The sequence below is a fragment of the Pelobates fuscus genome, chromosome 11 (assembly GCF_036172605.1).
Source record: "Pelobates fuscus isolate aPelFus1 chromosome 11, aPelFus1.pri, whole genome shotgun sequence".
Taxonomy (NCBI): Eukaryota; Metazoa; Chordata; class Amphibia; order Anura; family Pelobatidae; genus Pelobates; species Pelobates fuscus.
Window position 1 is genome coordinate 31,240,413 of NC_086327.1, and position 16,141 is coordinate 31,256,553.

The 16,141-nt window shown below is 35.8% G+C and overlaps 1 protein-coding gene across 2 annotated transcripts in view; it reads left to right on the forward strand.

Annotated features, from left to right (window-relative positions):
* The window catches only part of SYT3 (synaptotagmin 3), a 126,733-nt gene that overhangs the window by 63,319 nt on the left and 47,273 nt on the right, over window positions 1–16,141 (forward strand). For both annotated transcript variants that reach the window (XM_063435787.1, XM_063435786.1), the window contains exon 4: window positions 7,478–8,027. In XM_063435787.1, coding sequence (XP_063291857.1) covers window positions 7,478–8,027 — 550 coding nt within the window. The remainder of the gene's footprint in view (window positions 1–7,477; window positions 8,028–16,141) is intronic.

Sequence of the window (16,141 nt, forward strand, 5' to 3'; positions counted from 1 at the left end):
CAGTAAGATACAAACTCCATTGCAGGTCATACATACAAAAAAAACCAAACGTCTGGGCGCTAACAGGTCTATTCCCGAAGGCAGATTTTTATTAGGGCAGATGGCAACGTTTCGTCTTACATCCTGAGCTTGAGAAAGGGTTGGGATGTGAGCCAAAACACTGCCATCTGCTCTAACAAACGTTGACTACTAGTACGAGGTTAGTTTGAGTAAAATAAATTTTTTTTAAAAAAATCACTAATATTCTAACGCCCCTCCACTACTTATAGATATTTGGAGTTGAAGAGTCCCGCAGCTGGGGCTTCAGCCACCAAACCTTCTCCCAGCAATGTCTATGATCTCTTTCTTAATGTATGCAAATAGCAAAGGTGGAAACATCTTAGAGTTGTCAACATGGTTTACTAAACCTTTTAGAAACCTCAAAACCAAAGGATTTGCCTAATCATTCTTTCATTATTACCACATACCAAATCGTAGGGACAGACAGAATAAAGAGGAAGCATGTGTAAACATTTCTACTTAGTTTGTTAAAACTGTCTGTTCTGGGGACTACAGAATAATCTTTATTTTCCCAATTCCTGTTTCATCAGAATACTTCACACTACACAAAGTGTGCAGTAGAGGATTGCATTAATCTAAATATTTTACACTATGCAAAGTTTACAGTAGAGACTTATGTTAGTACTGCAGTCTAGCTAAGTACATTTAGCCTTTTTAGCTGTTTAATTACACATGCATGGTGCTCACTGGTTTGCAATTCAAACATCACTAACATATTTTTCAACCAAATCATTCTGAAGTTATTTATTTAGACAATCCTACAGGGCTTGTGATGTGGCCATTTCTTTACCTGACACATATAAATTTCAAATGTGACTGGAGGAAAATCAATTAAATAATCCTGGAGGGCATCCCATAAGAACGACTATCATTAATTAATTGGTTTCTCTCTGGCAGCATATCAGTGTTAGATATAGCCAAGAACCACTGGTCATGTACGATAAGAGATTGTGCAGAATTTAAAGGGATATTATAGACATCAAAATGACTTTAACTCATTAAAACAGTTTTCATGTATAGATCATGCCTCTGAAGTCTCACTGCCCACTTCTCTGCCATTTAGGAGTTGTTTCTGTTTATGCAGCCTTAGCCACACCTCCTCTGGCTGTGACTGACTCAGCCTGCATGAAAAAAATGGTGTCATTTTCAATCAGATGTTAACTTACTGTAGAAGTTTTTATCTCCTGCTCTGCAAATTGAACTTTAATCACACACAGTAGTCTTCTGTGTGCTGTAGCATGTTATAGACAGAGTAGTGGGATACAACATTTTGAATTAAACAGACTGTGTAAAAAAAGGAAGTTTAAAATTTAGAGCTCTTTCTACAGGAAGTGCTTAGGAAGGCCCGGAAAATCACATGCAGGAAGATGTGATTAGGACTGTATAAACAAAGTAATTTACTCCAACATGGAAGAGAATTGAGCAATGAGATTGTATGGGCATAATCTATACACCAAAACTGCTTTAATAATCTAAAGTTATTTTGGTGCCTATAATTTCCCTTTAACTACAAAAAAAGCAAATGGAATGAAGAGCCTCTCAGGCTAAAACCAAAAAAGTGGAGTGAATTCTTGGATGATAAAAAATCTTGCTTTATTAATTATAATGAAAATTAACTTGCATGGCAAAAAAAGGCAAAAAGAACTAGAGCAGATATAAAAGTACACAACATAAGAGAAGGTCAAAGAAGTGACACAAAAGTTAAAAACTAGCTGATGCATTTTGCACCCAAAAAGACACTTCCCAGACAGATACCCATATAGAGTTTGTACATGTGTGGTCAAAATAGTCCACTGTGGCAACCAAATAATAATGAAGTAATAATAATTGACTAAGAAACCTAATATATATATTTTTTTTAATGGTGAGGGAGGGTTATTTGCATACCTCACTTCCTGTTCAGTTTCAGAACACTGTACTTGACAAGTGCTAATTCAACAAAAAATAATGTGATGTGAAATTTCCAAAATTTATTAATCCTACATGTAAAATATAACATGTGTTAACAGCGTAAGTAACTAAAGTGGGGATTGTCGTAAATTAAAAGTGAATTTCAAATTTAGGTCAAAATAGCTGGGCTAAAAACATAAGAATTGAAGAATGTTTCCAATTTTATTTTGGCCTAAAATTCTAATTTCACCTTGAATTCATCTCACATTCCCAGTTCACGCTTTCAGAGTTATTCGCTAAAGTGTTAATTCTGAAGAATTCAAAGTGAGCTTCCCATTTTTGTCCATTTTAGTTGAAATGGAAAATTTCTCCAAAGCAGCTATGTTTTCATAGTTTCATGTTTTGTCCTAAAATATATTTACCATATTTATCGGAGTATAACACGCACTTTTTCTACCTGAAAATAGGGGGCAAATGATGTGTGCGTGTTATACGCCGATATACATATTTTTCGCTCCATAAGACGCATTTTTTTCCCCCCAAAAGTGAGGGGAAATGTCTGTGCGTCTTATGGAGCGAATGTGAAGGTTTACTTACCTGTCTTGAAGCGTGGGCCGGTGTTCAGCGCACACCGCGGTACTGGAACTTCAATTTCAGGTTCCGGTTTCCGGCGGGACTGAAAGGAAGTGCGCACTCAGTGTGCACACTTCCTTTCAGTCCCGCCGGAAACCGGAACCTGCAATTTAAGTTCCTGTACCGCGGTGCGTGCTGTGAAGCCGGCCCACACTTCAAGACAGGTAAGTAATTATGGGACAAGGGGAGGGAAAGTGCACTATGGGACAAGGGGAGGGGGGGACACTATGGGAGGGGGGAGAACACTATGGGATGAGGGGGGAAAACTTTTGGAGGGGGTGGAAAATACTATGGGAGGGGGGGGAGAATACTATGGAAAGGGGGGGAACACTATGGGATGAGGGTGGGGGAACACTATGGGAGGGGGGGAGAATACTATGGGAGGGGGGGAAATTTCCTTCTTAAAATGTGGTGCGTGTTATACGCCGGGGCGTGTTATACGCCGATAAATACGGTACTTTGAAAAACACAGACATAAAAAGTATTTATTTTTCTCATTTGAATTTTATTGGATTTTCATAAAATTCTATGAAAAGTCAATTGTTTTTTATTAACACTGTGCTTGCCAAGGAAACTCCTCAAGTTCCAAAATGCTAATTTATAAAGGTTTTACTCCTGTGTGGTAATATGTTGGAGGGTCATGGAATGGCAAGACTTTAAGTCGAGTTAGAGAATGTGCAGTTGTGTATGAAAAATATTCTTTATCATTCTGTCCCTTGCTGCTTCAGTTAGATCTTTCTGTGAGATTTTCCTGCTTATCCGTCACAGTGTGGGGAGATGCTGTCAGGAGCGTTTACCTTCGATTAAAGCCGTCACCTGTGCTTATAAGTTGGTCTGTCTGTTTAGTCCTTAAACAGCATATGAGAAAATTAGACAATTAAAGATGAATTCCAGAGACTGGATTCTGCAGACCAAAGCTGTTAAGGATGAGCAAAGCATGATGGGAGTTGTCTGCTGGCAGTATAGTTAGCTGAGCCTGATAGGACTTAGCAGTATTGAATATAAAATTTTTAAATAAACAATATACTCATGTTAAAGGGTTAGAAATGGCAGGACCTTCTATTTCTACCTTGCATCTTTACTGCAGCGGCGATCATTTATGTAAATTTCCACCCAAGAAACTGAGGGAATTGGCATTGACTAGATTTTGTGTAGGAGTTGAAAATATATATATATATATAAAAATAAAACTTGCACATTATGAGGTTTCTCTCTTTCTTGGCGAACGTACAATCGTTGAGTGTAAAAATGCTGTTTTAACCTTTCAAACTTTTTTTTTTATAAATGAACAGCTGCTTTGATTACTATTATATTAAGGGAAAAGTCATAGATGTCTGTAATAACTTTTTAGTGGAGGTAGAAAAACCCTACACCGAGAATTAAAGAATGCTTGGAACGTGCATTAACCTGCCTTAAAGAACGAATACAATTAGTCAGTCAGAGATATAACACGCAGACTGAACAAAAATTACTTTCCATCCGCTGCCCAGTGGCCCTAAATTAATATTAAAATATGTACCTTTATATACCTAGCCCTTTCTTTTTTTAAATTTTTTTTTTTTTAATTTTTATTGTACTTCGTGTTGTATTTTTTTTTTATGATAGAAAGAATTGAATGTGTTGTGTGCCATCTTTGCCAATAGTCCAATTAATTTCAAGGGAGGTAGGTTGAAATGGATGATTAAAAAATATATATTAAAAGCACAAAGTAGAGCACAGAAAAGAAAAATGGGAGTTAATGCTAGATTGACTGCCGGTATAAATCACATGCAGCAAGCTATTAGGACAGTGAAGAGATAGAAGCTTTCTAAATCATATATTACTAGTGCATGGCAAAAACGTAAATTAATATTGTAAGAATTAAGTGGTTTAAAGCACTTTGTTCTCTATCTAAAGCTGCTGCCAAAGAGTGAAATTTTTATTAAAATCAATTCACAATAGGCTTGTAATAACTTCCCCCGGTGATCACTGGTATAATCAGTCATTTTTTACTTTCCCTACCTGGTTATGGTTTTTATAACTACATCTAGCTAATGGTTTGGATAGTTTAGGTAACCCCTTTATGTCAATTTAAGCTCTGAGTAATCAGATGCATGTCACTATTACTAGATTAATTAAATAAACAAAACAAAACAAAAAAACTAAGGAATTTAATAATGAGAATTGAAATTGTGTATAACTGAAAGGGGCATTGCAAGATTTAGAGAAAAAACTGACAATATATAGATATTTTCCATCCAATTGTGAACTGTGACTTTTGAGCGGTGTGTAGTATACTATTTTATAAAATTGAGGTGTGTTGTATTGCTCATGTGTTACTTATCAGTGCTGCAGTTGCTTTGTAACAATGTTTTTGTGTGTATGCAGACTGTAATATTGTATATGTTCATGAGCAGTTTGTAGTATTGTGTATGATACCTATGAATGTGGGCTGTGTATAGGTGCTGCTTGTGGAATTGTGTGTGGGGATATGAGACATCGGGTGTTTTGTAGTGTGTATGCTGCTTGTAGTATTGTAAGTGAGGGGCTACTTGTGGGGTTGTGCGTGTGTATGTAGATTGTCAGTGGTGTTGTGTTTGTGAGGACTTTGTGTGTGTTTGTGTGTAGGTTGTTTGTATTATTTAAATGAGGGTGAGGCTTCTTTTGCAGCTCTTAGCAATGTAGGTGGCTTCCCTGGGGTCCAGTGGGGACCGGCAGGCCAGGTACAGGTCACTTAGAGGATTTTTCCAGTTGACCTATTTTGCCCATAAATTTGAAATTCACTTTGAATTCTCACTTCAGTAAATAAACCTATTGGTGTCTTGATGTAATAGAGGGGAATTAGTTCATGTAGAATAAATGTTGAACTTTTTTGCTCCAGTTCTGGAGACCGACATGCTTATAAATTCTTACTTTCTTACTGTGAGCCAAATTATTTTTTATTTCAATAATTGATTTAAATTTCTACATTTACTGCAGGGATTTTATGATTCTCTGTTGAAAATAGGATTGGGTTCTGTTCCCTTCAGTTGAACGTTACCTAATTTTTTTAAATCACTTTTCTCTCCCTTCTCCTCTCTGTAAATACTCTAAAATTATTTTAATTTTTGTTTATTTTATTTGTAATACTGTGTCCATCAGGTAAGTCAACTGGTTAATGCACCAAACTCTTGACCAAGTTCTATCAATGGCAAGATCAGCTTGACCTTTTATATCTATTAAATAAAACAAATCTTGGTTTTGGTAAAAGTGATATCAAATAAGCTTCAGACAGTTCAATTAAATCCCAAAGCAAGAGCCCCTGAGGATAAAATGGTATTTAACAAAATTAGCAAAAAACAATTTAACAAAAACAAAAAAACAAAAAATTAGCTTACTATTGATGAAAAAACATTATATATTCTTACTAATATAAAAAAATGTATATATTATTATTAATTATTTTGAAATCTTTGAAGGATATTCTAAATCCAGCTGAGGACAAAACAAACTGACTCGTCCGTTGATATACTTGCCTTATATGAAATGGTATGAGGTATAAGATCCTAATTAGTATACCTGAGCTGTGATCATTAAACCACAAAATGCGTGTTCAGATTCCGTTTGTACCGAGCTGTGAGCCTGGCTAAATAGTTACATTTCTAAGATCTTTGAATAAAATAACTCGAAATTTGGCTCGAGAGAGTTATGACAGATATTCAAAAGATTCACTGGCAACTAAAATATTTAATACAAAGTGTTATATGAAATACTGTTTTTAATTAAAGTATCATAAATATATAATAACTTTTTAAATACTTTTTGCCAACTAAATTACTTGCACAACTTGCTTTTTCCTTCCTTGGATGGTGATATAACTTTCAAATTTTCTTCTGTATCTAGGATTAGAATATCTCAAATTATGACGAGTTTCCTAATGAATACACCAAAAACGGAAGCTAGCACTACCTGCTAATAACACATCATATCACCCAAAATTCCTGCATCATGCTTAATTTAGCTAAGAATCTATATAGATCAACTCTATGTAGATTGACAGCTTAAATCAGCTTGGTATCCAGGTTTAGACACTACGTACTTAATGTACTCATGGTCTGCCATCGCCTCTCCTTTCAGTGATAGTATGGGTGATGGCGAGAAGCAGAACGGGATGCGGGAATGTAAACAGTGTTTGTACATTATCAATGCCATGCAACGGTACTAAACCTCAGCATGAGATAATGTGAAAATGCAGAATAGGAAGTGCCGTATAGAAAAGCAGTAATCATTATAAAAAAAACACAATTCCAAAAAAATAAACATATTTAAAGCATTACTAACCACTGGCCTTGATTTAATATTGTTGAATACACTTTCCAAATAATTTAATATGTTTGGATAAACTTTTATTATTTAATATTATGAATAATATTAATATTTTGTAATATTTGAATGTTATATATATATAAGATGCTAAAATACCAGAGTATTGCAGTTTGCAATGATACCTTTTTTATTGGACTAACATAATTTCAAAGACAAGCTTTCGAGAGTTTTCCTCTCTTCCTCAGGTCTGAAGCAATACTGATCAATCTGATAGAGTTTAACACTTAACAATAGTATCATTGAATACTGGTATTTTGGCATCTTGTATACTGGACTAATATGTCTAATCCAATCTGCACTATATATATATCTTTATACTTTTTAATATGCTGAAAAAAACATTTTAAAAGTTTATTCAAAAATATTATACCAATTGGAAATCTTATCCAATAATATTAAATAAAGGCCTTTGTCGGGTAGCATTTTCCCTTATGCTGCAATATCAAACGTTTTTTTTTTTTTTATTAGGTGATGGTTCTTGAAATGTTTAAGAATAAAAAGGAAATTATTTTATGAAAATTTGATATGGTCTTTTTCAATTTAACTGCAGGTACAATACGCTGCCAAGACCCATGACGCAACAGTTGTCTAGTCCTGATTTTTCAGGTCATGTGGATGAGAAACCAGAGCAGGCCACCAGCATTGGACAAATCAAACCAGAGTTGTATAAGCAACGGTCTGCAGATGCAGAGATGAAGAAACAAGAAGCCACCAGTTGTGGCCGAATCAGCTTCATTTTGCGTTATGCCTACAACACAGAACAGCTGGTGGTCAAGATACTCAAAGCCTTAGACCTACCGGCAAAAGATGCAAATGGGTTCTCAGACCCTTATGTGAAGATGTATCTGCTGCCCGATCGTAAGAAAAAGTTCCAAACTAAAGTTCACCGGAAGACTCTTAATCCAATCTTTAATGAGACATTCCATTTCAATGTGCCCTTTAATGAGTTACAGAACCGCAAATTGCACTTCAGCATATATGACTTTGACCGATTCACCCGACATGACCTTATTGGGCAAGTGGTGCTGGATAATTTGCTGGAGTTTTCCAATCCTACAGAAGAGAGCCCTATCTGGCGAGACATTTTGGAAGCCAGCTCTGTAAGTTCAATTACTGGGAATCACTCTATGGTGGTACCATTAAAAAAAGGTTACTTCCATACTTAGTTCCTGTATTTTGAGTGCTATGAAATATTATGAGAACTAGAAAGATCATGCCGCTTCATACAAAGAGAGCTGAAGTTTAGAATATAATGAGAAATAAAGCATTTTATTGCGAGCATTCTATCTGCAATAGCTTTTTGTTATCTCAAAAAGAAATAGAAAAACTATCTGGCCATTGTGTGATAGCGAGGTCACAGTCCACGGTGGAGGTTGAGCAGGGGATCTGTGTCATCAGCTGTGAGCATCCTCTATTATCCCCTGACTGTCAGTCAGAGTTAGCATATTATATATGTTTAAATCATTAGAAATAGGAATAATTTGGATTACAGGGATATTTTATCTCCTTAAAACAGGTCCACAGCTCGTTCAATATGTTCTCAACCCACTCATTATGTCAGGACTGTTTCATGTGTATATGTTTACAACACAATGTGAAATATGTGGGTGCCCCTAAATATCTCGATATCCATAGTGCAATGTGGAATTACAAGCACATTAGACTGCAGAGGATGTTGACATGAGTTTTTGCAAGTGGGATTCTATTTGACCATGTAGATCTCTCTAGAACAATTATTCTGTTTTTTTTTTTTTTTATCTATATGTTATTTTCATGTCCATACATGTGCTGCTTGAACCATAGAAAAAAAAAGTGGATAAAGTGACCTGTGTCCAGTGCCCTGACTTTGGGAGGGTACCCGCTTAGTATTTCTGTTTTTGATTAACTCAGTTATGTGTTTGGAGACATGGTAATGTTTAACAATTTGTCAATGCATATGCAGCGCACAAACTGATACTGCATATGACACACATTCAATAAGGTTGTCTTGTAAAAATAGGCATTCCATCACCTGGCCAGTTGGAGGTGCTGCAGAGCCATCCGCTACTTCCTCTTAAAGTCCAGAATTCTTTGGACATTATATAAAAGATTTAAAGTGCCATTTTTTGTACCCTTGATGCATGGATATAGTATGTGGATTTTGTATTATAGGAAGGGATCCCAACATACTTGAAAACGATTTAAATGCTGAACATTGGAATATTTTGCAAAAATGACCGACTTGATAGTGTATAGTACTTAAATTGATGTAGAAGGGTGTTTGCTGAGTTTGATCATGTGATGTGTGGTGTACATCATAGATTCTCCACCTGTTTAGTGGTTTGCATTACATACGGTTTTGTGTATGTCTGGCAGGAAGATGCAACCTCTTGCACTCCACCTATTGTGGACTCAAAACCCCCATCACAATCTGTCAGATACATCCAAATGTATATATAAGTATATATTTTGCCACTACACTCCAATAATAATTCACATCATGCCTTCTCCGTTACAGACCCAAGCACTGACGCACTTTATTAAAGATAATTCTGTCTCTATGCGCGAAGGACTTTGTGATGCTTTATTTTCTTTGCTCAGCTTTGGTCTAAATATCTTAAAATGTACAAGATCCATTGTTTATTCTTTTTTATTTCTAATCTGTACAATGGAATGAACATCTCTTGGAATCTTCCGTTGTTTATACAGCTATGGTTTTTTTGTCTGCTTTGTTGGTTATTGTTCTTTGGCAGATAATCTGTTTGCTTTTATTCTGATGTCTAAATTTGTCTTTAAACATTGGCCATTGCTGGGTCATTCTTTTATTCCCTTTGCTTGTCAGAAGCATTTATCTTCCCACTCTCGCTAAGTCTATCTTCTTGAGTGCCTGCAATCCAATCAATTCTTTAATCAAAATAACCTTAATTGGAAATCAGAATGATCTTTCATCCTCAGTCGTCTGCATGTTCTCTGTGAAGCTACATGTGGCTGCAGTACCACCCTCTTGTGTCATTTCTTGTACAATAATAATCTTAAATTATAAAGACAGTGTGCAGATTGCGGATACGTAGTAGAGTCCTTCACTTGGATCCAGGTGCTCTTTGGGTAACATATGTCCCAAATGTCCCCATTTAGGAGGGACTGTCCCTATTTTAGGGCAAAATCTCTCTGTCTCTCTGTTCTATCCTAATGTCCCTCATATCAAGGAGCTCTGTATTGTTAATGCATCTGTGTACATCAAAGCTCCACAGCAATAATACGCACAGTGATGGGTCTTTGAACTACAATAAATGTGTTTAGAAATCAGTCTGTATGCATAACACACATTGTTCTAAATTACATTTCAGTTGCATACATTTTTAATAGAAAATCACCAAAAATGTATTGGAACAGACCACCTCTGACCACACACTCATTTACACCCCTAAAATTAAAGTGTCACTCTTTGTCTATTTGAATAGTTTGGGAAGTATGGTGCAGCGGAGAGACCCACAGTTTGAGACTTTATTTTGCAACTAATTTTGATGACCTTATTGTAGATTTACTAATCAGCTATCAGCATTTATGAAGCATAGTGGAGAAATCTACAATGTACCAGTTGAAGCTGGTAATATACATTGATGTATAAGAGTGTTTAAGTTTTGAGCCTGTGATGTATGGTGTACAGTATATGTACAGTATATTCCCATGTGCAAGTGGTTTGCATTACAGTATAGATTCTCCATGTGCGAGTGGTTTGCTGTGTGTAAAGCTCATATGTCACAGCTTTCACCTTATATAATGTAAGGTTAAACTACTCGATTGGCCACTTCTGATGTTTTTTTTTTTATTTGAAATGTAAACGGGTTTTTATAAATACCATATGCATTATTGGTCAACCATGATCTAGATATGATCTAGGTATAAGAAGATCATCGAATATAATTAGAAAAAATTATCCAACTCATGTAGAGAAAAAACATAAATCACTGAGCAAGTAAAATAATATTACTCACGAATGTAGATTATGTAGAATGCACCAATAGGGATCTAGCCAGGGTTGATATGTTGCATATACCATATAGTGATTGGAGTTTGTGCATTAAATTGCAAATAAAAATGTGATATCTGCATGATGACAATCCACTGCCAGTAGCCAAAACAATTCAAATTTGGTGAGATAGCTCAGTAGTTAGGTTTCTATTTGCAGTATGTAAGGATCATAAATTGGACTCCGGACAGGGAAAACTCATGCTGGAAACCTAGAGAAGTATAACTTATATGACTAAAGATAAATGACTGTTATTGTAAAATATAGAGTTGAACAACTTACCCTCCTTACCAATATACAGTCTTGGGAAAAAGAAAGCATGCCCTCTTTGAATTCTATGGTTTTACAAATCAGGACATTATAACAATCATTTGTTCCTTAGCAGGTGTTAAAATTAGATAAATACAACCTCAGATGAACAACAACACATCAGGTATTACACCGTGTTGTGATTTATTTAACAAAAATAAAGCCAAAATGGAGAAACCATGTGGGAAAAACTTAGTATACCTTGTGATTCAATATCTTGTAGAACCACTTTTAGTAGCAATAACTTGAAGTAATCGATTTCTGTATGACTTTATCTGTCTCTCACATCATTGTGAAGGAATTTTGGCCCACTCTTCTTTACAATGGTGCTTCAATGGTTTGTTGGTATTTGTTCATGCACAGCTCTCTTAAGGTCCCGCAACAGCATTTCAATCGGATTGTGGTCTGGACATTGACTAGGCCATTGCAACACCTTGATTCTTTTTTTTTTCAGCCATTTTGTTGTAGATTTGCTGGTGTGCTTGGGATTATTGTCCTGTTGCATGACTCAAGCCTCTGTGTTTGAGTCATGCAACATGTGCACACAAGATTAAGGAGTCCACATGTTTTTCAATGAGCTGCAGTATAACTCACTAAGAAGGGCTAAATCAGACATGTGCTGGGCCTACAGCATTTGCCACTTTGTTAGCACTGTAAAGCTTTAATTAGCTAGTAGAAGCAGAGAAAAACCTCCTCGGCTGCCTGACTGATAGCTAGGGATTTGTTTCGGCAAAGATTTAGAAAAGTGCTTTTTTTCTATTGAAATTTCTATTGAAACTGGCACTATTATAAACTGTCACAAATATGGGCTCAGACTGGAGTGCTTTATGTGTGTGTAGTGTTCCTCTAATAAAGGCAAATCAAGCAACACAGAACATTTTGTATCACCAAAGACTGGATTTTCAGAAGAATAAGCCGATTCCGGAAACTGTACAGGAAACTGTTGCACATGTGTTTGAAAAGTGTATCTCAGTATGCTTTGTGCTAAATATATAAGTACTTCCTCTTGGAATCAAGAGACAAAGGGGATGGAACTATGGCACAGTTTAATCTCTATTTGTTAAAGCTATGGAAATGTAAAAAGCAAAAAATCGGAATGATAATTTGCATAATGCACTGTCCAAGGATGTTGACCTGTGCGCTTCCTACTTGTACAGAACCACAGTTTCTTAAAGTCTCTGCTGGCCTTAACCTGGAAAAGAGCTATAGGAGTTGTTATCAAATTATATCTGTGGGGTTTTGTGGCTGGGTCACCCTTTAAATCCCAAATTGTCAGGAATTCCCATGTATTGCATTAGAGATCACAATATGTTGGGAGCCAAAAAGAGAAAAAAAAACGACCCGCACTCCAATCACGTTAAGATCTGGCTGCTAGTCTGGACCAAGGGCCAGCACCAGCCCTTCTTTCTACCAACCACTAAGCCCCAGCCTCAGTGGTAGAAAGAGGATCCAGGCACTCCAAGTCTCTTCAATTGTTTTTATTAGGATAAGTGAGACACCGCATAAGTGTCTCACTTATCCTAATAAATACAATTGAAGATACTTGGAGTGCCTGGATCCTCTTCCTACCACTAATATGTTGGGACCCATCATGTAGACATTGCAGCAGAACAGCTAGTCATGTTTTTCAGTGAGTTTTTAAGGTCTAGTTATTTTTAAGAGTTCCTGAGCATGTTGATTAGTTACTATGCAAATTAAGGTGGTTTCTAATTTCTTGGTTAGGCTGAGTTATTTTGTTCCCAAACTCCCCATCACCTAATACAAACCTTCTCATGAAAATGAACAAATGGTTTATGTTTAAAAGCCTGTTGGGGATAGGTAGATGTTCTCATCAATCAAGAGACTATTGAATTCTGCCATTCTGGTGGTAATGTGTCAATTAGCGGTGGGTTGCCCAGCAGGATTTATTCAGTTACAGTGAATTAAATGATGTTTTATCTCATATTATTATTATATCGTCCCATTCTGCAATTCATTTGTGTAGTTTATGTAATCGCTCAGTATTCTAATTATGTTGTCTCTGTGAATGGAATCAGACTGGAGGCATACTTATTAACGCAGTGATGGCTGACCTAAACACTCAGATTTTTGTAGACTAAATTCCCCATAATGCTTATCCAGCACATGGGCTGCCTAAGCATCATATGATCTGCAGTTTACAAACACGGGGGAGGTAAGATTCGCCATCATGGTAGCGATTATTCACTAAGCAATGATTAAAAGTTAAACGCACACCCGATTTCAAAATTTAGGTTATAACAGCCAAGCTGCGACTAGATCTGAAATGAATGAATAAGCCATCGTATGAAATGAACAAACAAGACACAAACACAGAAATGGCGTTCGGTATAGTTCGGTATAGAGGAATATCTATTGGGAATGTAGAGCTATGTGGCATGGACAAAGGGATAACTGATAGTGTATTCATTTTCCTTCATGTATCAGACTCTGACAACATGCATGATTGTGTGCATTGGAAGATAAATTCTGCAGGGAGAGAGTTTACTGATTCTTCCAGCTCTCTAATGAAATGTAGTTAATGGTAATATAATTCTGCACACTACATCACTGGTGGGTGTTGATCTGCTCTGCTCTAGACATGACTGAGTATTAGGAGAAGAGGAAGGGAGAACATCACACTGTAACATAATTGGAAATATTAACCCGTTAGGAACCAAAGGCACTCTAGGTCATTGTGGCAATCAGACTCCTAAATGAACACAAAGTATAAACAACTACATTTTTTTAGTGCAAACAGTCTTTGGATGCAGTTATTCCGTTCTTTGTCAAATCGTTTTTGTATAGTTTGAGATAAAATGGAGCTCTTTTGTACCCAAAGCCGCATCAGCCACCAAAAACATTTTTTTTTAAATTAATTAAATAATAGATGCTCTTGTGTGTATTATTTATTTTGTATATAAATTATATAAAATAAATATTAACCCCTTAAGGACCAAACTTCTGGAATAAAAGGGAATCATGACATGTCACACATGTCATGTGTCCTTAAGGGGTTAAACAAAATCATTTGGAAAAAATTTCAAACTGAAGGGTTAAAAAGACACAAAAGACAGAGCATACAAAACTGAGGTTATTAATTACAATGTGAAATTGTTGGGAATTCCAACAGAATTCCAAAGTTCCAATATTTTTTTTTTCCCAGCGCCAACAAATTCAACAAGTGGACTAGCAGACAGCTATTTGTAAGAAAACGAGTTGGACACACAGGAGCAGAGGATGTTCTAGAGCAGTGTTTCCCAACCCAGTCCTCAAGGCACACCTACCAGTCCAGGATTTAAGGATTACCCAGTTTTGTCTAAGGTGTTTTTTCTTTTTTTTCTAAAAACACCTTAGACAAAACTGGGTAATCCTTAAATCCTGGACTGGTAGGTGTGCCTTGAGGACTGGGTTGGGAAACACTGTTCTAGAGGGAGTGGTACAGAAGGGAAGGGTAGGATGTATTTTATGCACAGGAAAAAGTAGGTTTCTAGAATAGTTTACAGTTACCCTGATTTACTAATTATTGAATAAGACCCATTATTTTATTTTATAAAACCCATATTTTATTTTAGGGTAATCCAGAAGCAAGCCTGTTTTCAAATTTAGAGCTTTAACAACCATGTGCCCCTGAGGCAGGCATGCAGTTTCGGTGAATGGTGTAAAGAAATCAGTTAATATATTTTGTTTAATATTTTAATACATTTTGCTTTACAGGCACTTGTGACTGGCTGTTAGAAATGAATATGTGTTTCAGAACGAACGGTCAATTTTGTTAAAAGAAAAAGTAGTCACCACTTATATAAAACTTCTGGGCAGTGTTTTTTTGATCCGTATGGTTATCTCACTTATATGTTTATCAGCATTGTGTACATCGTTAGCAGTATTAAATTAATGTATTGGTTCAGACTTTTTTTCTAAACTACTGTTACAATTATGTGTTATCCTTTTTGTATAGAACATTCCTCATCATTACAATCAATCGTCTTCTCTAACATTACATGTGCGTAGGTAGAGGGTACTGTGTATGGGGAGAGACAAAAGGGGAAAACCCACATTACCTATTTCCGCCACTTCCGTCCTAATATTTACCTGAAATAACAACACCGCAGACATACTTGGTTACAAAAGCAGGCCACAGCTTTATTAAATAACATATATCTTTAACATCAACTTTATAAACATATTAATATATTATAGAGAATAAACAAAAAAAGAAAACAATGCCATTCTACCTGTGTATGATTTGCTGAGAAGATTATAGGCTTAAAAAGTAACTTTTAATAAATAAATCTAAAATAAAAATATATAGACAAGAAAAATAATATGAACAACAGGAGTGGGTGGAGACTATACAGCGAGTAAAACTCTGTGACTACTTATATAAGCTGTAAAAGTGTATACATAATAACACTAATGCTGAAGCAATACTGTTTTGCTACAATAAAACATCAGGGTATTCCCAAGTAATAGAAGTGATACTTTATTATATTTCACTAATAGCTGTAACAAGAGGGGGGAGATAAGACGACTGCTAAACCAGTGCTGTCAATAGTTAAAAGATTTATGGATAAGTAAATCCCTACATGATAGTACAACTAACGACATGGGTTAGCTCCACATACAATAATTGATAATGTTCTATGGTGCTTAACCTCAGAAAGATCCAAGATAATGGTTCAGCTAATTAATATAAATAAAGTATCACTTCTATTACTTGGGAATACACTGATGTTATATTGTAGCAAAACAGTATTGCTTCAGCATTAGTGTTATTATGTATACACTTTTACAGCTTATATAAGTAGTCACAGAGTTTTACTCGCTGTATAGTCTCCACCCACTCCTGTTGTTCATATTATTTTTCTTGTCTATATATTTTTATTTTAGATTTATTTA